At 32.7% G+C, this 27,252-nt stretch overlaps 1 protein-coding gene across 2 annotated transcripts in view; it reads right to left on the minus strand.

Annotated features, from left to right (window-relative positions):
- The window catches only part of arb2a (ARB2 cotranscriptional regulator A), a 206,052-nt gene that overhangs the window by 170,632 nt on the left and 8,168 nt on the right, over positions 1 to 27,252 (minus strand). For both annotated transcript variants that reach the window (XM_073840323.1, XM_073840324.1), the window contains exons 4-6: positions 27,005 to 27,105; positions 1,855 to 1,920; positions 549 to 740 (exon numbers count right to left, since the gene is read on the minus strand). In XM_073840323.1, the coding sequence (XP_073696424.1) occupies positions 549 to 740; positions 1,855 to 1,920; positions 27,005 to 27,105 (359 nt within the window). The remainder of the gene's footprint in view (positions 1 to 548; positions 741 to 1,854; positions 1,921 to 27,004; positions 27,106 to 27,252) is intronic.

Here is a 27,252-nt window from a genome sequence, read left to right on the forward strand (position 1 = left end):
ATTTTAAATTAGAAAACATTTCTTATAAACTGTAATAATATTTGAGAATATTATTGTTTTTACTGTATGCAACCTTGGTGAGCATAAGAGACTAAAGAGACATAAGAGTGCTAAAAATAAATAAATAAATAAATAATAATAATAATAATAATAATAATAATAATAATAATAATAATAATAATAATAATAATAATATTATATATATATATATATATATATATATATATATATATATATATATATATATATATATATATATATATATATATTTTTGCTCATATTTACCAAGAGTGCCAATATTAGTAGAGGGCACTGTATTAAAAAGTTGGCATTTATTTACTCAAACTTTAGCTGGAAATGGAACAAAGTTGCCACATTTTTACTTAATTGACAACTAATCTCAGAACAGGACTGGAAAGACTGGATAAATAAACTATATGCACAACCCATAAGTGAAAGCAACATTGTATACATCATGCTTAAATACGTGCTTTGCTAAACAAAAACAAAAGAAGAAGAAAAAATGACGAAGACCAAATAAAACCCACCTCTTTGGCACGGTTAATGAAGGGTATCTGGGTTCCACTGTCAAGGTCTTCATTAATGATGAGGCGTCGAGCCCACTGGCCTGCCCTTACCACTCCACTACCCTGGATGAGAACCATGATCTTCTCTGGGTTAGTGAGGGCATCCTCGCTCACGTAAATAAAGCTTTTCGGTTCATCCTCAGTTGCATCAACCTGAAGGAATATAAATATTACAGTTAGTTCCAAACTGGGATGCCAGTCACTAATTACGAGACTACGAAATCTTCAATATAGAACATACTTAGGGTACTTCAAAACAAGTGTTCAAACTACATTTCAGAAAGTTTTGAGTAAGTAAAACTAGAAATCTAACATCCATCATCATTTAGTTGAACTTGACAAACTCTGTGAACCTCGATCTGATTATAAAAGGTGTTTTTGTGTTGTTTGTGTGACTCCTCAATCCCCTGATGTGTGTCAACAACTATATTTACTCTTATTAAAGTGGGGCAGGACACTCTCAGAAACAGCGGAGTGAGTCAGAGCCTGGAATCGTTTCTAATGAACGGCGCTCAATGCTGAGCTACACTGCCAGCTGCTGAAAACAGTCGACTGCTGTCTGTCTGCGTCTGATGACTTCATTACATTGCAACAAATCCGTCTTGACAATTACATGGTGTACGCGTCCTGTGTGGTGATAAGTGTAAGATGAGCATAAAATCATACGAATGAAAATAACACGATGCATTTTGTGTCTACTCTTCTTTAAATGGACTTTGATAAATGGATTAAGCACTAAACGCAGTTGGTCACAGGTAGCTTTGCCCATGAAACTCTCTGAAAGACAATACAGACTTCAAGAACATCATTTGGTAAATACTCTCCACAAATAAAACAGCTCATAAAAGCCTGCGCCAGCATTGTTCAGGTGATTTATGGAGAGTAATTTACAGTGCTTTTAAAAGGACATAAATTCTATGTCTACCAAGTGCAAACACCCGCTATCAAATATGATGTGTAGTTTAATGATACGCCTCTTAAAAAGTGTACTAGAAATCATAACATTATTGCTCATATGAATGCAGTGACCACACCTTAGGAATCTCCTTGAGCATATGCAATTTTTTCCATCAGAACAAATGCAATTTTCTCCTGGAGAGTTGAGAAGTGTTGAAGAATATCGTTCTTAAACTTAGTTTTCACACAATATAGACCATTGTAATCTTATAGGATGCCAAGCACAACTGCATCAAATTTCGCAATAATTCTGTTTAGATTCAAATTGTGGGCATCTAAAGCATTAAGGAGGAAAAAAGACATTACTTACAGGGAGGATCTCCTTCTTCAGGTTGCAGTCGTTCTCCAGGAGTTGATAAACATACTTTGTAATGATCTACAGGAGACAAGAGAGACATCCTTATAAGTCTTTCAAACTAACTTACAAAAATGACCTGCATTTCCAGTTGGTTTGAAACTCAAATATAATGTAACTTCGTTGGAAAAAGCACAGAAGGGAGTTATTAAAGAATATTGGATGGACCCTTTTCATATTTCCAGGGTCCTCAGAAGCAGAAGTCATCATGGGTAAACTAAGTGATGAACAGAAACTACACTGAGAAAAAAAATTTCACAAATATTGGTCCCACTTTACATTAGGTGGTCTTAACTACTATGTTCTTACATTTAAATTAATAATTTGGTACAATATACTTATTGTGTATATACATGTTTTTACATTGTACTTATATTTTTTAAAACCTATATGTAATTACATTTGTAATTAATTTTTGTAATTCCCTTACACCCTAACTCACCCTTAAACCTACCCATACCACCAAACCTGTCCCTAACCTTACCCATATCCCAACTTAATTGAAGCAAAAGTGTTTTGCAATGCAAAATGACCACATTAAGTACATTGTACTTATTTTTTGATGTAAGTACATGTAGTTAACGCCACCTTATATAAAGTGTGACCAAATATTTACAAACAAACATCAAGTAACAGGCTGAATTAACTGCAAAATTTGGAAGTAGAAAGGCTCATAGTATTTTTATGTAAAACATCCTCTAATAATATTTATTTACAACTTTAAAAAAATTCAGTGTACAACAAATGTAATTGTTTGCATTTGCATTCTCATTTGCTCTCATAGCAAAAGACAAAAATGTTTGACAACGCTACTATGACTTTCCAAAGGGGGGGGGTGGTCATGAGACACAAAAATGCTGTCACTACCTCAGCTGTTCTATTAGAAACACTCATGCAGCAGCATTCACTAGTTTTTCTGTATTTCATGCATGTAATACAGTGATTGCATAATTAGCACATTTTACCAATTCCAAACCACATCTTGGTAACTACTATTAATTTTTAATATTTAATAATTTATAAGTGATATATAATTGTCCATGAAGGCTGGAAGTTAAAAACTTCTTATATTCAGGAGTGCATAATTATTAGGCAGGTTTTCTTTTACAGATAAAATGAGCCAAAAAAAGAGATTTAACAAAGATTTAATAAGAATAACATGCTGAAGTGTTCTAAAATACGTGAAGACTGATATAGACAGATAAGTCAATAGCGACTCTTGAAGGATTAACACCACATCCTCTTGTACCACTCTTTCAAATCAATCTTCAAAAATCTGGCAGTAAGTTTTAGGAGTCAATTTTTTAAAAATGAACTCCCAATGCCTCAGTCACAGTTTGGCATCAATCCAGCAAAGTCATTGATGCACAAAAATCCATAACTTTTTGCCAACATGGTCTGAAGATGATCTGAGTCAAATTTAGTAAAAATCAGACTAATAGCCTAGGAGGAGTTTGAAAAATTAAGTCTTCACCATAAATTAAATGGAGGACAGGAAGTTTGGTTATCTATGGCTATATATGTTCTCAGCATTACACAAAGAATATACTGAGTTCAGTTCCATTACAATAGGCTAATAAACTGAAGTTATTAGCATTTTTGAAAAATTCATTATAACTTTTTACCACAAGGTCCCAAAACTTTTTCAGTACCATCAACGCATAACGATATGCCAATGCGTTTATAAAGTAAAGAATTTTACAACAAAATTCAAAATTTAGTTTGACTCTGCATGCTGCACCGAATCTAAAGAGATTTAATAAATAAATAAATAAACAAAAAATACCAAGACTTTTGTTAGTATTAACTATTAAAATGCATCATCACAGTCAGTAAAAAAAGTCTATGGTGTAGTTTGATTTATTTATTTGGAATAATCATACAAAGCACATTGTAGTTTAACTTGAACTGAACCCAGTCACACACACACACACAAACACACGGTTTTTATCAATCACACTTTGCATATATGCAAAGTACATGCAGTTGCACACTCAACAGCCGCAGTGAATGAGATAATTGGAACTGTCTGGATTTCACTTGTTCTGCACAGAGAGCAGAGTGTACGGGCGCTGTCAGCCTAAAGCGGGGCAAATCTAGAGTACAAACAGCGTGTTGATGTAAGGTATGTTTATCCCTGCAGCTAAATTGCTAAAGAACGTGTACACAGTGCAATTTCAACCCCGGGCCAAAAGTTTCATGGTTCAGTGACATCAACAACTTTGAGCGTTTCTTTCTTGTTGTGCTTTAGCTCACGATCAGCAACAGCTGAAACTACAGTGTTTTAAGAGGTGAATAACAAATGCGCTAATTAAGATGAGATGTTTTATAGTGGATGTGATTTGGCAACAGTCAGCAGAACAGCCTCAGTGTAACGCGGCTTATCTTTCAGGGCACGCTCATTCTGTTATGCCAAGTCCAATAGGACTTAACGGCCCACCCGGGTGGAGGCTCTAACAGATGCCCCACTGGAATGAGGCGTGAAGGTGGTGGAGCCGGATCCGTGTCTGACGGCTGAGACTGTCAGCTGTGCTGGTGTCGCAAAATGTGTGAGGTCTTGATCTGCAGTCAAACTGAGCTGCTGGGTGAAGTCAGTGTGATGCACATGGTCTAGACCAATGGTCCTCAACTGAAGGTCTAGGTCTATTCTGATAGAGCTGCAGGCAGAAGGGAAACAAATAATGGAAAACACATGATGATGTCTGACTAATCGTATAAAAACTAGGCAGATGCCTACATGGACAAATTTGCATGATGCAAATGGCCTTTAAAATAAACAATAACTATAAATATTTGTTTATTGAAATAAGCAAAACTAGCCATGGAAAAAGAAAATAAGACTAAAGATGAACAGATAATAGATTCAATTAACTGCTTAACCATTAACTGGTTGATTTTTGGCTTTTTTAAATTTATGACATGGGCATGTATGAGTAACACTATCTACAATATGTTAATTATTTGACCAAAATAAGAGGGATCATACAAAATGCATGTTATTTTTTATTTAGTACTGACCTGAACTAGACATTTCACATAAAAGACCTTTACATATAGTCCACAAGAGAAATTAATAGTTAAATTTATATTAAAAAAAAGGACCCTGTTCAAAAGTTTACATACACTTGATTCCTAATACCGTGTTGTTACCTTAATGATCCAGAGTCCTTTGCAGTTAAACTGCTTGCAGTTCTTCAGAAAAATCTTTCAGGTCCCACAAATGATTTGGTTTTCCAGCATCTTTTGCGTATTTGAAACTTTTCCAAAAATGAATGTATGATTTTGAGATCCGAAATAAGAAAAATGTATCATTCTGTTCAAAAGGTTACACCCCTGGCTCTTAATACATAGTTATTTTTCCTTCTGTGAGCATTTGAACCTTTTATAATGGTTGCATATAAGTCTGCCAGTTGTCCTCAGTGTGAAAGATAGATCTCAAAATCATACGGCCATTGTTGGAAAGTGTTTAAATATGCAAAATATGGTGGAATACCAAAGAATTTGTGGGACCTGAAGGATTCTTCTGAAGATAAGTGGGCAGTTTAACTGTTCAGGACAAACAAGGGACTCATGAACAACTATCACCAAAAAAAAAAAAAACAAGAATAACTGAGGATCATCCAGGTTACAACACAGTACTATATCTTTTATGTGAAAAATCTTATTCAGGTCAGCAATAAATAAAAAAAATAACATGAATTCCCTATGATCCCTCTTGTTTTGGTAAAATAATTAACATTTTGCAGATACTGCAAAACTTTTGACCACACATATTTAATGTATATATAAAATACAATTTAAATAGTAACAAAAAACTCACAATAAAATTATGAAGTATAAAGACAAGTCAAGTTTGTAAAAGCTACAACATTTGAACACATCTCAACTAATAATTATCAAATTATAGTTAATAAACTTCAAGGTTAATCTCTGTATTTTACAAAAGAACAATTCCAATGCAGGCCTGACAATTGACATTCAATGTAAAAGCTCCTAAAGCTGAAAACCACTGGTTAAAACTAGATTAAATTTTAATATATTAATAGCATACTAAAAATCCAATCAAACTATGATCTGTGACTTCATATGCAAAGAATCAATACAACAAATGTGCATATGAATTCACACCCACAACCATGACACAGAGGGGGGAAAAACAAAACAAAACTGTTAGATAGAGTAATAATGCAATAGTAATGGTTACATACTCATTTAAAGCCATAAGGCATAGCCTAAGCTATTGCTTATTTGATTACAAACACCAAAAGAACATTAGGCTCAAATGAGCTAATGTAAAGGCATATTAGCGCTCGTCAGCGGTCAGCGGGCCTAAATGAGATGACGGATATCTCTACAGACCGTGTCGGAGGCAGCAACGGCATTGATGGTAGAAAGACACAGGCAGCTCAACAGTACCTAATTCACTAAATGTCAAGCTCTCTGATGAAGACTAAAATGGTTGTGAAGTGCAATATGCTTGTGTTTAATGACATCAATAAGCCTTGCAGGAAATTTCATTTATACTACATTATTGCTTCAGTGCCTCAGGTGCTTCTCTTTTGATATATGAGAGAAGAGAATGAGAGGGTCTTGAAAGGGTGCGTGGGTTCTGTTCCAGACGGTCCACGGCCGTTCGCTTTCACAGATGATTGAGTATATGTGTCCGACAAGATGGTGAGGGGTCTTGTAGATAAAACCTGTGAATGCATGCAACATGTTCCCTCATCATGTGCCAATGGAGAGTGGACTGTCCATGCTAACATCACAGGTTGGAACAACAATATACCAGTATTAAATATTTTCCATATATAGGTAGCAGAAAGCAGTACGGTGGCTGAAGTGGATAATTTGAGTCAAGCATCAAATTCAGCTTCAATAGCAATTTTGCTGCTGTTGTACAATAACAGGCTGCTGTTCTTTTGCTTCATCTCAAACAGTCTAAAAATTACAACATCATAGCACATTTATGATGTAAATAATGCTTTTAACAATGAATAAACAACAAATTGTACTATATTATATTGCTACACCAACAAAAAAAAAAATATCACAAATACACGAGTAGCAGCGCAATATGGAAGTATATCGCCAGTACGGTAATCACAGCATGCCGATATACAACCATACTGCACAGCTACAAGTGTGATACGAGTTCATACCACCATTCGACAGCACGAGTGTGTAAATAAATAAGAAGCAAAAACGGATTGTCTCTTTTGTCGGAAAACCCTCTTTTGCACCAACTGTTGTCTTCCGCCACAAATTCAAATCTCAAGTTGCCAATTAAGCCGATGAGCCCAAGTCTCCGTTACTAATTTGAGAATGTCACTTTAGAACTAGTAAAGAAGGAAGGTTGAGTTGCTTCATTGAAAGCTTATTGCATTACTGTATTAAAACCTGTATTATGTACAGTAGAGTATTATTAGAGAGAGGTGGACTGAGCGAGTGTGATTACCTGCATCTGATACAGCATTCATTCTTCAGCTCAATCTCATATTCACTATAAAACATTAGTTTGAATTTCTGCTGAAGAAAGCAGTATCTTTGTCGAACTATTCTTTCATCTGACAGCGCTGCTCAGTGCATTTGTTGGCTGTGTCTTACGAAGTAAAGTGTTTTGAAATTAAAAATAACTTCTATGTTTACAACCCTGTTTCAGTCTCTTTCGATATAAACGTCTTCACTGCAGACAGACTGTATACAGTCTCGTCACCATCTAATGGCAAAACAATGCAACTAAAATTACCATCACAAACACACACATACTATTATGAAATACTACTATAATGTATATAAATAGAATTTATTGAATAATAATATTTAACAAACAACAGCCATCATAAATGTTGCTAGGCAATTTTGTCAGAAGTACAAAGGCAGCGCTCTGATATACAGCATTACATTTACATAAAATATACTGTGATGAGATTTTGCCCTCAGCCAAAACTATTTGGTCTTGAACAAATAATAGATTAATGAGACCAAAGACTGCCAGTTAGACTTACCAAAAATTAATTATATCTCATGTTTAACCACTATAGACACATCAGGTTCAACTGCAAATTCTAGAAGAGCTTGCCGAGGTAAGGCTGCTCTCAGCGGGTTCATGAGCATTGATCGCTCTGTGACGCCCTGGAGCTCATATCTCTGAAAACATTGAAGGAAATTTTTAAATAGACATTATCTTTATTAAGTATATTTCCACCTAAAAATTTGTAAAACTAAATTCTGAGATACAAAAACAGTGCTATTTATAAAATTATAGTGAATTTGGGTGTCTGCCATGACACTCGCTGTGAGAAATGCTACATGCGGAGTAATACAAATGGTGAAATGCTAGAATAATCACGCTATTCTCAGCCAATCAGACTCGAGAACCAAAATGAACTGTTTAATATATAAATATATTTGTCAAAGCTAAATTTTTAGCATCCATTCTTCAGTGTCACATGATCTTTTAGAATTCATTCTAATGTGCTTTTGTCTTCAACATACATTTCTTATTATTATCAAAATTGAAAACAATTGTGCTGCTTAATATTTATGTGGAAACCATTATGCTTTTTTTCCTTTGATGACATAGGACAGTGGCCGTAGTGCATGTTAATTTAACTTGTTGGAAAAACAAAATACTTTCAATTTTTGACACAAAAACATAAAAAATGATTCAGTTAGTATATTAATCAGCATTAATAGTATATTAATTAAGCATATTACATTGGAAAAGAGCTGGAAAAAGCAGCCACAGTCTTATTTTGCTGTCTTTTAATTTATATTAATGTCTTTTCACAAAAACCATCATATCTTATAAAAAGAAGACAAGGAAATATCACTTTTCTAGAACTCATGCAAAGTTTGTACAGTTCACATCACTGAGAGCTTGAGAAATGCCCCAAACAATCCCTGAGCAGCTCTGGGCTATTTTTCTCTCTTCACAAAACAACTTTGAATAGTTCATACATTATTTGTGCACTATTCAGACAAGATTATTTTCACAGGTTTAACTTTTTGCCCCCAGACTCACAGAACACCCCGTGAGCAGAATTCATACAAAGCGTATGTTCAGTGGTGGGAACAACGGGTTCACATAGTTCACTCTATCATACATTCCTCACAGGTGATGAAATCAAAATCTGCATGTCACTAGCGGTCTCTGCGGGAGTTCCCCCAGGCCAATATACCGAGAAACAGAGAATCAATTCTCATAGTTAATATCCTAAATAATCATATGGAATATTAGTGTTTGCCTTCGCTGCCCTCCTATAGATAAATTGACATGGAGAGGAGAGCACAATCGCCTGTCATTGTAATTAGAGCACAGTGCTGTCGCATAATTAATATTGTCTTATTAGTCTGATAATGAAAACCCTGCAGGTAAGAACGCTAAGTGCTCCTCACCTCCCCCTCTAAACGTGATGAGGGTGGTGATCACAGACCCACTGGAGAGAAGTGTTGTCATGTAAAGCGTGCATCAAATGAAGACCCAGAATGAGGGAATTTTTTTAATTGAATTGGAATGTAAAAACACAAAGCTAACGCCAGATCGGAATCCAAGCCAGAGAATTCCACAGGAGACAATGTACAGTAATCAAACACCTGTCATTCACAAAATTCTTACCCCTTGGCTTTTCATACTGTAGTGGAAACTGAAAGAGTTACATTTCTTTCAGCTAACAATACATGTTTGGAACGGTCTATATTTAAAAGGGTCATATCACACATTTTCTAAATTATTTTGAATGTTTGTTTTTATAGTCCCCTTATAACGTTATTTCACTTTTATACAAGTTTTTGGCCCAACACAATTTTTTTTTTTTTTTTAAATGAATGCATACATAAAAAAATAACAATACATTTTTATTTTAGGAATGCACTTATATTTGCTAGAAAGATATTTTTCTTTCATTAAATGTTTAACCTTTTCTTCACTATTTTTTTTTCTTTATAAAAATAATTTGTACAAGCTGGATATCATTTTTAATATGCTAATTTGGTGCCCAAAAAGCATTTCTTATTATCAATGATAAAAACATTTTTTAACTCTTTTGTAACATTATAAATGTCTTAACTACCACTTTTGATCAAGTTAATGTGCCCTTACTGACCGTACCCAAAGGTATTAATTATTAAAAATTAATCAATCAATCTTACCGATCCCAAACATTTAAACTGTAATTGTAACTTTACAATATGTATATACACTGCTGTTCAAAAAATTTGGTATCAGTAAGATTTTTTTATGTTTTTAAAGAAAGTTTCTTATGCTCATCGGGTCTGCATTTAATTGAACAAAAATCCAGAAAAATCTGTAATATTGTGAAATATTATTTCAATGTAAAATAACTGTTTTCTATGTAATTATATTTTAAAATGAAATTTATTCCTGTGATAAAAAGCTGAATTTTCAGCATCATTAGGTATTAATTATTAAAAATTAATCAATCAATCTTACCGATCCCAAACATTTAAACTGTAATTGTAACTTTACAATATGTATATACACTGCTGTTCAAAAAATTTGGTATCAGTAAGATTTTTTTATGTTTTTAAAGAAAGTTTCTTATGCTCATCGGGTCTGCATTTAATTGAACAAAAATCCAGAAAAATCTGTAATATTGTGAAATATTATTTCAATGTAAAATAACTGTTTTCTATGTAATTATATTTTAAAATGAAATTTATTCCTGTGATAAAAAGCTGAATTTTCAGCATCATTAGGTATTAATTATTAAAAATTAATCAATCAATCTTACCGATCCCAAACATTTAAACTGTAATTGTAACTTTACAATATGTACATACACTGCTGTTCAAAAAATTTGGTATCAGTAAGATTTTTTTATGTTTTTAAAGAAAGTTTCTAATGCTCATCGGGTCTGCATTTACTTGAACAAAAATCCAGAAAAATCTGTAATATTGTGAAATATTATTTCAATGTAAAATAACTGTTTTCTATGTAATTATATTTTAAAATGAAATTTATTCCTGTGATAAAAGCAGAATTTTCAGCATCATTATTCCCGTCTTCAGTGTCACATGATCCTTCAGAAATCAATCTAATATGATGAATTATTATCAATGTTGGATACACTTGTGTTGGAACCTGTGATCCTTTTTCTTAGGATTTTTTAATAAATAAAAAGTTAAAAGGAACAGCATTTATTTAAAAAATTTTAACAATATAAACTACCATTTAAAGGTTTGTGGTCAGCAAAGTTTTATTCTTTCTTTCTTTTTTGTCATTTTTTTCACATTTTGTTTTGTTGCAGCATTATGTTAAACTGTTTTAAATTAGTTTTTCCCCACATCAATTTACACTCCATACACCATAATAATGACAAAGCAAAAACCAGATTTGCAATTTTTACAAATTTATTAAAAATAAAACACTGAAATAAGTACATTGCGTAAGTATTCATACCCTTAACTCAGTACATAGTTGAAGCACATTTACAGCCTCAAGTCTTTTGGGTATGATGTGACAAGCTTTGCACATCTGCATTTGGCAATTATCTGTCATTCTTTGGCTCACCTTTTCGCCTCTCAAGCTCTGTCAGCTTGGATGGGGGCTGGCAGACATTTTCTAGAGTTCTAGTTGTTCCAATTGTCTTCCATTATGGATAATGCTTCTGTGAACCTTCAATGCAGCAGATTATTTTCTGAACTCTTCCCTAGATCATTGCCTTAACGCAAGTCTGTCACTGAGCTCTACAGGCAGTTATCTTGACCTCAGGACTTGGTTTTTGCTCTGATATGCATTTTCAGCTGTTAGACCTTTTCTTAGAGGTGTGTGCCTTTCTAAATCATACTCATTCAAATTAATTTCCCACAGTTTAACTCCACTCGAAGTGTAGTAACATCTAGAAGCAATATGAATGCTCCTGAGCTAAATTTCGAGTGTCCCAGAAAAGGGTATGAATACTTATGCAACGGGATCTTTTCAGTTTTTTACTTCTAATAAATTTGCAAAGCTGTTACAAACCTTTTGTTTTGTGCTTTGTCATTATGGTGTATGAGATGTAGATTGATGTGGAAAAAAAAGTAATTTAAAGCAGTTTAACATAAGGCTGCAACATAACAAAACGTGAAAAAAAAAAATGAAGGGGTGAGAATACTTTTGCAAGGCACTGTATATATAAATGATGTATATAAAATGATGTCGGAAGGATCATGTGACACTGAAGACTGGAGTAATGGCTGATGAAAAATCAGCTTTGCATCACAGGAAAAAAATATATATTTTAAAATATATTAAAATAGAAAACCATTATTTTAAACTGTAATAATATTTCACAATATTTCAGTTCATTTCTGTATTTTGATCAAGTAAATGCAGCCTTTATGTGCAGATTCTCTGTGTGAATGTAAGACTTAAGCAGCGATCAACAGACGTGGCTTTCTGAGAGGCCCATTATATGCATAATTTCACTGTTATTTCACCATTTTATCCCATACAATCTTCCTCTAAGCCTGCAAAACACTAAACCACATGTCGCACTGCTGGAGCCCCCCATATAAGATACATAAATACAGCCACGTCTCATGTGCCAATGATATGGGTCTCAAATAGGACAATGGATGACCACACAGGGGCAGCTCCAGGCTCCGTCTCCATAAGGGGGTTTGTTTATGGGCTGCTGATGTGGCGGCCAGGATCTAGAGGATCAGATAGGAAGGAAGAGCCTTAGCAGGGGGATCTGCAGGGGAGCGGTGAACAGACAGAGCACATGAGAGCAGGGGGGTCACGCTAATCCTCCCGCAGACACCGTCCTCTGCCAGCTCACGCACGACGCCACAGCTGAGAAAAGAGAGAGCGTGGGAGGAACGGACGGAAAGAGACGAGAGAAAGGCAGAGACGCCATGGTGGCCTTGACCAGAGCATGTCGTCTGGGTGGGCAAGCGATAAGGTGGACACACACAGCTGAGGGTCTTAATGAAGTGCACTGTTGTCTAAGAAAGTTGATCTGTTTGTAAACTCCCATGCGGCAAGAATCCTCTTCAAACAAGGAGGAGGGGGGCCCATCGCCTCTCAGTTGAACGGAATAAGTCAGAGAAAGTGATAAAGCGAGAGAAAAGAGGGAAAAAATCCACAGACCTCCCACAACGGAGGTATTACGGCTCAATCTCCCCCGTCCGGCTGACCTCACCACTCGGGTGATGAGACATTTGTGTTCCACACGAAAAAAAAGACAAACGTCATATGAAACTTTGACCTCTTGCATGATAGGAATCCCAGGGGGGAATTGAAAAATGAGGACAGGTGCTTATCAGGTGGTCCCGGTCTGACCCGGACTAATGAGCCGACTGGACTCCGGACAGTGAAGGGTAATCAATACTGCAAGATGTGTTTGTCTTGGCTGCTGCATACTGACTTCAGATCAGAGTCTTTTAGAGCTACTCAGGCAGGGGAGAATGAATGAATGACTTCAAAGCTGTTTGGATAATGACAGCGAGTGAGAGGACGGTACGCTGATGGAGTGACAGCACAGGGAAGAGTGGGGAATTACCAATAGATTAAAAAGAAGGAATAAAGAATACATGAAGAAAAGACAAATCCCCAAAACACAAACACGCAAACACGAGGATGAGAAAAGAGGGAGATGTGAATGCTGATTCATGACAAGAGAGGGTTGAGAAAGAAAACAGCTTGGTTGGACTCTGCTTTTCTTGTTTTCTTGTTCCTTTTTTCCAAATATTTAACTTTCTGCTGTAGTCAGAGGAAGAAAGTGGGCTCACTTCATGTGAGAGTCCCATAAGGCTTCTTTGTGATTCTTCTGTCTGTTGTGTCATTCAAACCATTAAAGACATGAAGCAACACTCACAAGCATTTAAAATCTTTTAAGACCTAAAAAAAAACTTTTTTTGCTGAAGTCTTTATAATCGTTAAATCAAAAGGAGGTTCTGCTCCATTCTGATATCTAGCTTTCATTTTTTAAAGGGAACCCCGGGTATTAAGATTTGTGTGGATTAATATAACGTAAATGTTTCTTACTGAAATATGTAGCGGAAAACCCATGAAAGATTTCATTGTTTAATACATATTTTGGACTATGGGAGGTGTCGTTATTTTTATGACATGGAATGCACTTGTGAGTTACCTGTTGCTACTTTTACCGTAACACAACTCAGATCAGTGTTTTATTTTCCCAGTTGTGTTGCGGTAAAAATAGCAACAGGTACTGCCAGTAGTTCACAGAGTACAACCATTTCATGTCATCGAAATAATGGTACCCCCCAAATTATATATAAAACAACATGGACTTTTTTAAATAATGTAAATCTTTCATGTGTTTTTCTACTACATATTTCAGTAAGTGACATCTTTTCAAGTCTCATCAAGTCCCGGAGTTCCCTTTAAAATCCCAACATCTAAAACTGAGTCCCATTAGTCCCATTTAGAATAAAATCCATTACATATATTGCAAAAAGGTGAATGTGCTATTGTCATATTTATTTCTAAATGTCTAATTATATAGCTTGAATTTCAGTTATAGTAATTTTAGTACTTTAAACTTATTGGTTATTTTAGTACTTCAAGCTTATTAGTAATTTTAGTACTTCAAAATGATTAGTAATTTAAGTACTTCAAACTTATTAGTAATTTTAGTGTTTCAAAAGTATTTTACTTCAAACTAATTAGTCATTTTCATACTTTGAACTTACTAGTAATTTTAGTACTTTAATTTTTTTTTTTTTTAGTTCTTCAAACTTATTAGTCATTTTAGTACTTCAAGTTTTTTTTACTTTAAACTTATTAGTAATTTTAGTACTTCAAAATGATTAGTAATTTAAGTACTTCAAACTTATTAGTAATGTTAGTGTTTCAAAAGTATTTTACTTCAAACTAATTAGTCATTTTCATACTTTGAACTTACTAGTAATTTTAGTACTTCAAGATTTTTTTTACTTCAAACTTAGTAATTTTAGTACTTTTAACTTACTAGTAATTTTAACACTTCACAATTTGTAGTAATTTAGGTACTTCAAACTTAGTAATCTTATTACTTCAAACTTGTTAGTAACTGTAGTACTTAAATTATTTTACTTCAAACTTTTTAGCAATTTTAGTACTTCAAAATGATTTTACTTCAAACATTAGTAATTTTCACACTTTGAACTTACTAGTAATTTTAGTACTTCAAGATTTTTTTTTACTTCAAACTTAGTAATTTTAGTACTTTTAACTTACTAGTAATTTTAACACTTCACAATTTGTAGTAATTTAGGTACTTCAAACTTAGTAATTTTAGTACTTCAAACTTGTTAGTAACTGTAGTACTTAAATTATTTTACTTCAAACTTTTTAGCAATTTTAGTACTTCAAAATGATTTTACTTCAAACATTAGTCATTTTCATACTTTGAACTTACTAGTAATTTTAGTACTTCAAGATTTTTTTTTACTTCAAACTCAGTAATTTTAGTACTTTTAACTTACTAGTAATTTTAACACTTCACAATTTGTAGTAATTCAGGTACTTCAAACTTAGTAATTTTAGTACTTCAAACTTGTTAGTAACTGTAGTACTTAAATTATTTTACTTCAAACTTTTTAGCAATTTTAGTACTTCAAAATGATTTTACTTCAAACATTAGTAATTTTCACACTTTGAACTTACTAGTAATTTTAGTACTTCAAGATTTTTTTTACTTCAAACTTAGTAATTTTAGTACTTTTAACTTACTAGTAATTTTAACACTTCACAATTTGTAGTAATTTAGGTACTTCAAACTTAGTAATCTTATTACTTCAAACTTGTTAGTAACTGTAGTACTTAAATTATTTTACTTCAAACTTTTTAGCAATTTTAGTACTTCAAAATGATTTTACTTCAAACATTAGTCATTTTCATACTTTGAACTTACTAGTAATTTTAGTACTTCAAGATTTTTTTTACTTCAAACTTAGTAATTTTAGTACTTTTAACTTACTAGTAATTTTAACACTTCACAATTTGTAGTAATTTAGGTACTTCAAACTTAGTAATTTTAGTACTTCAAACTTGTTAGTAACTGTAGTACTTAAATTATTTTACTTCAAACTTTTTAGCAATTTTAGTACTTCAAAATGATTTTACTTCAAACATTAGTAATTTTCACACTTTGAACTTACTAGTAATTTTAGTACTTCAAGATTTTTTTTTACTTCAAACTTAGTAATTTTAGTACTTTTAACTTACTAGTAATTTTAACACTTCACAATTTGTAGTAATTTAGGTACTTCAAACTTAGTAATTTTAGTACTTCAAACTTGTTAGTAACTGTAGTACTTAAATTATTTTACTTCAAACTTTTTAGCAATTTTAGTACTTCAAAATGATTTTACTTCAAACATTAGTCATTTTCATACTTTGAACTTACTAGTAATTTTAGTACTTCAAGATTTTTTTTTACTTCAAACTTAGTAATTTTAGTACTTTTAACTTACTAGTAATTTTAACACTTCACAATTTGTAGTAATTCAGGTACTTCAAACTTAGTAATTTTAGTACTTCAAACTTGTTAGTAACTGTAGTACTTAAATTATTTTACTTCAAACTTTTTAGCAATTTTAGTACTTCAAAATGATTTTACTTCAAACATTAGTAATTTTCACACTTTGAACTTACTAGTAATTTTAGTACTTCAAGATTTTTTTTACTTCAAACTTAGTAATTTTAGTACTTTTAACTTACTAGTAATTTTAACACTTCACAATTTGTAGTAATTTAGGTACTTCAAACTTAGTAATCTTATTACTTCAAACTTGTTAGTAACTGTAGTACTTAAATTATTTTACTTCAAACTTTTTAGCAATTTTAGTACTTCAAAATGATTTTACTTCAAACATTAGTCATTTTCATACTTTGAACTTACTAGTAATTTTAGTACTTCAAGATTTTTTTTTTACTTCAAACTTAGTAATTTTAGTACTTTTAACTTACTAGTAATTTTAACACTTCACAATTTGTAGTAATTCAGGTACTTCAAACTTAGCAATTTTAGTACTTCAAACTTGTTAGTAACTGTAGTACTTAAATTATTTTACTTCAAACTTTTTAGCAATTTTAGTACTTCAAAATGATTTTACTTCAAACATTAGTAATTTTCACACTTTGAACTTACTAGTAATTTTAGTACTTCAAGGTTTTTTTTTACTTCAAACTTAGTAATTTTAGTACTTTTAACTTACTAGTAATTTTAACACTTCACAATTTGTAGTAATTTAGGTACTTCAAACTTAGTAATTTTAGTACTTCAATTTTTTTTGTAATTTTAGTACTTCAAACTTGTTAGTAACTGTAGTACTTAAATTATTTTACTTCAAACTTTTTAGTAATTTTAGTACTTCAAAATGATTTTACTTCAAACGAAAAGTAATTTTCATACTTTGAACTTACTAGTAATTTTAGTACTTTAGATTTTTTTAGTAATTTTAGTACTTACATTTTTTTAGTATTTTAGTACTTCAAACATATTAGTAATTTTACTACTTTGAACTTACTAGTCATTTTAGTACCTTAAAGGTATTAGTAATTTTAGTACTTCAAACTTATTTTACTTCAAACGTTTTAGTAATTTTAGTACTTCAAACCTACTAGTAATTTTAGTACTTCAAACTTATTTTAATTTTAACTTAATGGAAATTTTAGTACTTAGTACTAATACTAGTTGTCAAGGCAACATTTCTAAGTTTTTAATCCAATATTGATATTTTATGTTATTTCAGCTTTATTTCAATCAATAAGAACAATTTTTAATCATTTCAGTTAGAATAGCATAACTCTATAAACACAAATTCAAGATTTATCTCCTGCAGCTGGTGGAGGAACATCAAATACGTCGACCTCTGAGGAAGCAACGGTTCTTAAATCAACAGCAGCCATTTTGCTGTACGTTTATAGGGAGCTGTTGTTAACATAAAAACAAAACAAGCATGACTGATGCTGTTGCGTGGGCCTGCAGTCACTCTAAAACAGCAATGTTCTTGTGTAGTGTGTTGTGTAGGACATAAAAGTGTATTTATGTATCCTCACATAATGAAACAGCTGTAACATTTAGAGTAACATGACTTTTACTCATTTTTAGCTTTAATGTTGCAGTACAAATTATGCAGCAAAGGCTAAGTTTATGTCCAGCCTGCATCTCTATTCAACTCCTCTTATGTCACTGTCCAATGTCCTTTCAATTAAAAAAAAAACTCCCAGTCAATGTTTCTCTCACACACTCACAGTATAAAGCCAATCAGTATAAAATGTGAGAAAGAGGGGAGTTATCTATGAAATCAAGCCATCTGGGCAGCTCTTCTTCATTAGAATACTGTATGTCTGTCATTCCACAGATGCAGAGAAAGATCCTCATTTATTAACAGCTTAATGCTCTCCCATCTGGAGTCGAGCCCACACTGTGTCACCTAGCGCTGGGAACAGTCACTTACAGCCCTCCACACATACTCTCTCCGTGTGTTTGTGTGCGTGTGTGTGGAAGGTAACGTTCATGACCCTCCGCCCACTGCGAACATACCAACATGGACCCACACAGTACCTGCCACCCACACACAAACTCACACGCCGTCAGACACAAAGTATGAATGCATAAACAGTGTTGTACTGCCAGGGAGGTCAACAAAATGGCCAGGTAAACACACAAAACAAAACACTCGCATATATTGAGGCAGAGACACACATTCGCAAAAGGCAACAGACACCTGATACTGATAGGAAAGACACATTGAGAAATGCTTTCGTACAGTTTCAGAAAAAAAACTTAATTACATGCACGCAGAACATCTGAAGCCCCCCATCTACGCCGTCCCCCTCCCTCCCCAGCTAACATGGTGATGCACACACACACACCCCTCTAAGGCAAACCACTTGCCAGTGCTCAGTGATGCAAACCAGCCAATGATCTCACACTTCTGCATGCGTGTGTGTCTGCACACCCCCTAATGATGGTCCCACAGTGATACGAAAAGAGAGGAGAAGAACAGCAGAGAAGTTGGCTATAGAAATAGATAATGGAGTGATAGTGAATGACCCTGAGTTTAAGTTTGCCTCCAGCTTCTCCATCTATGTGTGTGTAGACTGCATTCAAAGATGCTGGAGATCTGCAGTTGAGAATCTGAAACCAAATAGTAATATATACAAAGATATTGAATGTTCACAGGGAGTGTTCAGAACAAACACTGTTGAAGCATTTTTACAGCTAAATTATGTATTTATAAAAAAGCAAAAAAAAAATATATATATTTCTTTTTCATTTTTTTAACAAGACCAGTGTAATAGCACTTTCTGCCCTTGTATGTAAAGCTCATATGGCAGGAAAAATAAAATAAAATAATAAAATAAAATAAAATCATGATGATTAACATATTTAGAAGCCATTGTATTTATATGATACTTTAAACAATATCATGTCACCTTTCGTAAATAAAATAAAATAGAATCAATAAGAAAAGCAAAGCAAAAGAAAAAAAAAAGAAAGAAAGAAATGAAAAGAAAAGCATTGCCATTGCTTTTTTGTAAAGCTCATATGGCAGAAAAATAAAATAAAATAAAATAAAATGATGGTGATTAACATATTTAGAAACCATTGTATTTTCTTTCCTAAGTAAAATAAAAAAAGAAAAGAAAATAATAGAAAAAAGAAAAGAAAAGAAAAACATTGCCATTGCTTTTTTCTTTTTTTTGTAAAGCTCATATGGCAGAAAAATAAAATAAAATAAATTAAAATGTAACATTTATATGGTACTTTAATCAATATAATGTTATTGCATTGCTATTAAATATATATATATATATATATATATATATATATATATATATATATATATATATATATATATATATAAAATGGTGTTTAACATATTTACATTTCTATGGTACTTTAAACAATATAATGCCACATCAAATTAAATGAAATTAAATAATAAAAGAAAAAAGAAAAGAAAAGAAAAGAAAAGAAAAGAAAAGAAAAGAAAAGAAAAGAAAAGAAAAAAAAGGAAAAAAAAATCATAAAAAGAGAAAAATCTGAGAAGACCAGTGTAATTGCACTTTCTCCACTTGGATGTAAAACTCATATGATAAAATAAAATAAATTAAACATATTTAATTCAAAAGTCAGTAAGGACAAATGCTGTTCAGACAAATATATTTTATTTTGTGCTCTACGGAAGACAGAAATAACAACATGAGGGTGAGTAAATGATGACACAATTTCCATTTTTGTAAAACAACTATGCCTAATTATAATTCATGCGATGCCTAATGTATCCTATAAATTGAGAATGAAACTGAATAAACTAAGACATTATTATTCCACACTTCAACCATCAAGGTTGCAGGAAATATAAAACGTTACTCCTCGTACTTCACCAACTTTTTTTGAAGCAACTTCTTCAATGCGTTACTTTGTGGGGAAAATCCTTGATCGTTCTTTTTTTAAAGCAGAGTTTCTCTTTACCAGAGCTTCCTTGCATTTTTTTGAAGAAATCTGGCTTGTGTTTCATATTTTTCAACAAAACCAATCTAATATTACTTTCAGGTTTTGGATCTAAAACTTACTATAACTATGAGGTAAGTCACTGACACAGTTTCCCTTACACATCTGGCACATTATACCGCGCAAATACTGAATATTTAAATTTAAAATGTATAATAATTTGTCATTCAATTTAATTTCATTTAGTTTAATTTGTGTACCGCATATTTTGTACTGCTTTGCCAATAATTATCATCAAACCTTATGGGCTGAGATGCTTTTGCCTGAGTCTTTTTCCTCTCTCTCTCAGTGAACCTGTCAGGGTAAACCTGTGGTCCAGCAGCTCATTCAGGCCCGGCTGAAGTGCAAATTGGACATCTGGTGCTGCCTCCAGTCTCACAAAGACTCTCGCCCACTTCTGTACCCCACATTCACACTCTCAAATCTGAGAACGCTGGAACACAGGGACACACACCACCAATAGTGGCATTCACAGACACACGACAGAAACAGTCAGAGCAAGAAATCAAGTTTTCAGTAGAATCTGGTCTTCGTATGCATTATGGCTAGAAGCACACTGAATTCACACACTTTTGTCACATTCTGTGCTGACTGCAGGGGAAAAACAGATATGGTGATGCATGTTTAACAGGGCTGAGAGTACTACATTCTCACTAGTGGCTGAATGCACTGTCAAAATAATCAAAAATAATCAATCACTGGAATTTTTTCTTATTTTTTAACTCTGCATTTGTTTAGAATGTAGAAGAAATAAACAAGCATTCAAAGAGAGAAATAGGTGAAATTTTGTTCAAATTATTATAATCATTCATATTTTATTTTATTTGTTTTATTGTTATTTTTATACATATATCATGGTGATTAACATATTTAGTAACTATAGTATTTATATGGTACTTTAAACAATATTGTTTATATTTCGTAAAATAAAATAAAATAAGAAAAAATAAGAAAAAAAAAAACATTGCCATTTCTTTTTTTTGTAAAGCTCATATGGCAGATTAAATAAAATATTAAAATTAAATTAAATATTATAATATCATGGTGATTATAGAAACAATAAGAAAAGCAAAGAATTGAAAGAAGAAAAGAAAAAAAAAACATTGACATTGTTTTTTTTTTTTTAACTCATATTGCAGAAAAATAAAATAATAAAATAAAATAATATCATGGTCATTAACATATTTAGAAATCATTGTATTTATATGGTACTTTAAATAATATCTTGTCACCTTTCCTAAATAAAATAAAATAAAATAGAAACAGAAAAGAAAAGAAAAGAAAAAAGAAATGAAAAAAGAAATGAAAAGAAAAGAAAGAAAGAAAGAAAGAAAGAAAGAAAGAAAAACATTGCCATTTTTTTGTAAAGCTCATATGGCAGAAAAATTAAATAAAATGATCAAATTAAATTAAAGTTTATATGGTACTTTAAATAATATCTTGTCACATCTAAAAATAAAATATAATAAAATAAAAGAAATAAAATAAAAAAGAAAAGAAAAGAAAAGAAATAAAAACATTGCCATTGCTTTTTTTGTGAAGCTCATATGGCAGAAAAAGAAAAGAAAAGAAAAGAAAAGAAAAGAAAAACATTGCCATTGCTTTTTTGTGAAGCTCATATGGCAGAAAAATAAAATAAAATAAAATATAAAATAAAAAAATAAAATAAAATAAACACAAGGGTGAGTAATGGAAAAATAATGTCTTAGTTTATTCAGTCTAATAAATGTTTTTTGTTTTTCTTTTCTTCGTTTACTCTCAAGAATTTTTAATTTACAGGATACATTAGGCATAGCATAAATTGAAATTAAGCATAGTTATTTTACAAGGCATAGTTCATCCAAAAATGAAAATTGTCATCATTTATTCATTTAAAATAAAATAAATTAAAATACAACAAAAGGCTATGGTATTTTACAGCATATTCAAACAGTTTATAGTCCAGTTTATAGTCATTTTTAGCACTTTATGTGCTGCAATTTTTTTTTTTAAATTGTGGGCCTAGTTATGGGTCTAGCACCAATATTAATTATAAGTTCTACAAGACTGACCGTAAAAGCATGATACTGTAAAAGCTGTGTTGAACTTTACAACAACAAAAAACATCATTTGTACGGTTTTGTACCTCCAATCTATTTTTGCAGGGTTGCCACACATGACTTTAGGAATAAAGTATTACTATTTACTTTCTAGCCTGTTTAATGAATGTAGGCTAGCACAAACAGTACTTTAATATCAGGTGCCACACCAGTGATTTGATATCGCATGCATCTATATTGCAGACATACATCACAAAAGCACCTAACCCTGCTCAACTGAATCCTTTCCAATTCAAAACAATATCACAAAACTCAACCTGCTTTCACTTCCACTCTATTTTGAATTCACTCAAGAGAAGTTCATGAAATCTGGTCACCCGCTGTTCTGCTCTGAAACTTTATGTTTTTAGCCACATAAACAGATATGCAATGATAACAGGGGAGAAGTCTTTTGTTTTGTTCTTAAAGGGCCATTTCTCATAGGATCGTACCTGGACCAGAAATAAAACGCTCACATAATCCTAAAAGAGTCAATCTCTTTCCTTTGAACATCAAACGAATACGCACTACAAATAAAGCCAAAGAATACAGATGTAAATGAACAAAGATAATTAAGTGCATGTATACACAAATTAAGACTTAAGACTCAGTGAACCGCATTTGAACTTTCAAAGCCACATGCCGGGTACAGCAGAAAATAAACTTTCCTGAAGGCACACCGCAAGTACACACGCAGTCTAATAAGCCAACATGTGATTCACATCAAAATATGAACAATCAACACTTTTAAACCTTATAACATGCACACAGCCCCGGAGCGTGACAGTGGAAGGGGGTTGGAAGCAGTAGTGGTTGGTAAAGCGTGAAGGTGTGAACAGTGAGAGTGCTGTAAAACAGAGCACAGCAGAGCTCACTCAGACTAAACACAACAACAACAAAAAAAGTGAAAGATGGTCTTTAATGTATCAGAAAGAAAGCGTTCACACCTGAAAATGAGCTGAAATTATATATGGGTCAATGACGTAACGCCTAAATCTTCTGTCTAGTTGCATTTTTTCAGTTAAAATTTGGTTTAAATGCATAAAAAAGATCCTATTAATATGAACCCACTTGAACTTTTCAAAAAAAGATTAGTTATTTGTAATTTTTCTGTTATTTAAAGTGTCAAAATATCATGTTTTGCGACCGCTCGGCCATAACTTATGATTGGTCAAACGACCTGTTCATCAAACTCCCAGCGAATGGTTACTGAGCAGCCAAGATCGGGCAAAGTTCAGAAATAACTGGGGCTAAAGAAATGCATGCAGTTAATGCCATGTGCTTCACTTTTCACAGATCTCTTTAAATAGATTTTTAATGTTATAAGGCCTTTGCGTCATTTGGAGCGACCACTCATAATGTGGTGTGACCAATAATCGGAATAACTGTATAAAGTTAAACATGAAATATCTCATTTCTGCTGTTTGAAATATGAATCACAACTACAGTATGCTTAAGTGAATGGTATTTTTAAAACATTTCTATCAGTTTTATGCAATTAACAGGAAAGATAAGTCTGCTAAGTACAGTCGTGGCCAAAAGTTTTGAGAATGACAAATATTAGTTTTCACAAAGTTTGCTGCTCAACTGCTTTTAGATCTTTGTTTCAGTTGTTTCTGTGATGTACTGAAATATAATTACAAGCACTTCATACGTTTCAAAGGCTTTTATCGACAAGTACATGACATTTATGCAAAGAGTCAGTATTTGCAGTGTTGGCCCTTCTTTTTCAGGACCTCTGCAATTCGACTGGGCATGCTCTCAATCAACTTCTGGGCCAAATCCTGACTGATAGCAACCCATTCTTTCATAATCACTTCTTGGAGTTTGTCAGAATTAGTGGGTTTTTGTTTGTCCACCCGCCTCTTGAGGATTGACCACAAGTTCTCAATGGGATTAAGATCTGGGGAGTTTCCGGGCCATGGACCCAAAATTTCAACGTTTTGGTCCCCGAGCCACTTAGTCACTTTTGCCTTATGGCACGGTGCTCCATCATGCTGGAAAATGCATTGTTCTTCACCAAACTGTTGTTGGATTGTTGGAAGAAGTTGCTGTTGGAGGGTGTTTTGGTACCATTCTTTATTCATGGCTGTGTTTTTGGGCAAAATTGTGAGTGAGCCCACTCCCTTGGATAAGAAGCAACCCCACACATGAATGGTCTCAGGATGCTTTACTGTTGGCATGACACAGGACTGATGGTAGCGCTCACCTATTCTTCTCCGGACAAGCCTTTTTCCAGATGCCCCAAACAATCGGAAAGAGGTTTCATCTGAGAATATGACTTTGCCCCAGTCCTCAGCAGTCCATTCACCATACTTTTTGCAGAAGATCAATCTGTCCCTGATGTTTTTTTTGGAGAGAAGTGGCTTCTTTGCTGCCCTTCTTGACACCAGGCCATCTTCCAAAAGTCTTGGCCTCACTGTGCGTGCAGATGCGCTCACACCTGCCTGCTGCCATTCCTGAGCAAGCTCTGCACTGGTGGCACTCCGACCCCGCAGCTGAATCCTCTTTAGGAGACGATCCTGACGCTTACTGGACTTTCTTGGACGCCCTGAAGCCTTCTTAACAAGAATTTAACCTCTTTCCTTGAAGTTCTTGATGATCCTATAAATTGTTGATTTAGGTGCAATCTTAGTAGTCACAATATCCTTGCCTGTGAAGCCATTTTTATGCAACGCAATGATGGCTGCACGTGTTTCTTTGCAGGTCACCATGGTTAACAATGGAAGAACAATGATTTCAAGCATCACCCTCCATTTAACATGTCAAGTCTGCCATTCTAACCCAATCAGCCTGACATAATGATCTCCAGCCTTGTGCTCGTCAACATTCTCACCTGAGTTAACAAGACGATTACTGAAATGATCTCAGCAGGTCCTTTAATGACAGCAATGAAATGCAGTGGAAAGTTTTTTTCGGGATTAAGTTAATTTTCATGGCAAAGAAGGACTATGCAATTCATCTGATCACTCTTCATAACATTCTGGAGTATATGCAAATTGCTGTTATAAAAACTTAAGCAGCAACTTTTCCAATTTCCAATATTTATGTAATTCTCAAAACTTTTGGCCACGACTATACATTTAAGAAGGCAACTCTTAACTTCTAAAATTAGCATATTTACAAAAACTCAAAATAAATGCAAACACTTTCATTACTGAGAACATATAAAAAAAAATAAGCATGTTAAGAAAATGCCTTAATTTTAATATAAATCATGGTCGCACCACATGACATTTTTTTAAGGCTATGGCCAATTCATCAAGATGAAAAAACACTAAAATCACTTCATTTTGAATCCTAATATGAATTTATGTGTACACAACATTCTTAATTCTTGAACAATTACAACAGTTATTATTATTTTTGTATTTTAAAACTGGCCTGACAAAAATCATCATACGGCAATGACCCAAATAAAGTTGTTTAAAAGTTTATCAGTAATCAGTAAGACTTTTTTTTAAGTCTCTTATGCCCATTAAGGCTGCATTTACTTGATCAAAAAAAACAAAAAAAAATGTTTATTACAACATAAAATATTAGTTTCTATTTTAATATACTTTAAAATGCAATTTATTCCTGTAATGCAAAGATGCCATTACTCCAGTCTTAAGTGTCACATGATCCTTCAGAAATCATTCTAATATGCTGATTTATTATTATCATTACATATGTTGGCAACAGTTGTGTTGCCATATTAGTTTGGAACCTGTGATACATTTTTCAGGATTCTTTAATGAATAAAAAGTAAAAAAGAACAGCATTTATTCAAAATAGTTTTTGCTATCACTTTAACACATCCTTGCTGAATAAAAACATTAATTTCTTTAAAAAGAAAAAGAAACAATATAAATTTACTGAACCCAAAATTCTGAACCATAGTGTATATTGTTAGAAAAAATATATATTTTAAATAAATGTTCTTTTTTAACTTATTATTTATCAAAGAATCCTTCAAAATAAGTATTAAGCAGCACAACTGTTTTCAACACTGATAATAAATCAGAATATTAGAATGATTTCTGAAGGATCATGTGACACTGAACACTGGAGTAACGATGCTGAAAATTCAGCTTTTATCTGAATAAAATATAATACAGAAACCATTTTTTTCTGTAATGGCAAAACTAATCCACTAATCCAGTGTCACATGATCCTTCAGAAATCATTCTAATATGTTATATTTGGTGCTCAAGTAAGTATATTTCTTATTATTATCAATGTTGAAAACAGTTGTGCTGCTTCAAATTTTTAGGGATACTGTTATAATTTTTTCAGGATTCTTTGATGAACAGAAAGTTCAAGAAGAGTATTTATTTGTATATTATTTGTATTTGTATATACTGTACATATTTTCATCTTTTGTAAAAAAAAAAATAAATAAATAAATAAAAGGTAGTTTGAAAGGTAGTGTAAATAAATAAATCAGTATTCAACAATGTTCTATACTATTGAATTAATGCATATATAATTTAAATAATCTACGAAGATCAATACACAATATCACATTTGTTATGTATAAAATTGTTTTAAAATGATCAACATTACCTCTCCCAGTGCTTCATATCTTTTCTGGTTCCATCTATGCAGGTCCTCTTTATAGTTGAAGACAAACGGCTCCCCTGTCTGTATGTGTCTCAACTGACCATCTACAGAAAAGAAAAAAAAACATAACTATAATTTTGTAATACAATCATAAAAAAAATGACTTTTTTAAACCCTTAAGAATACCTAAATTTGCTTAGTGTAGGAGGTCTTCCATAAACAAACAGTTTGCCACTCATTAGGAAAGACAA

This window comes from Garra rufa, chromosome 5 (assembly GCF_049309525.1).
Source record: "Garra rufa chromosome 5, GarRuf1.0, whole genome shotgun sequence".
In the NCBI taxonomy this organism is placed as follows: domain Eukaryota; kingdom Metazoa; phylum Chordata; class Actinopteri; order Cypriniformes; family Cyprinidae; genus Garra; species Garra rufa.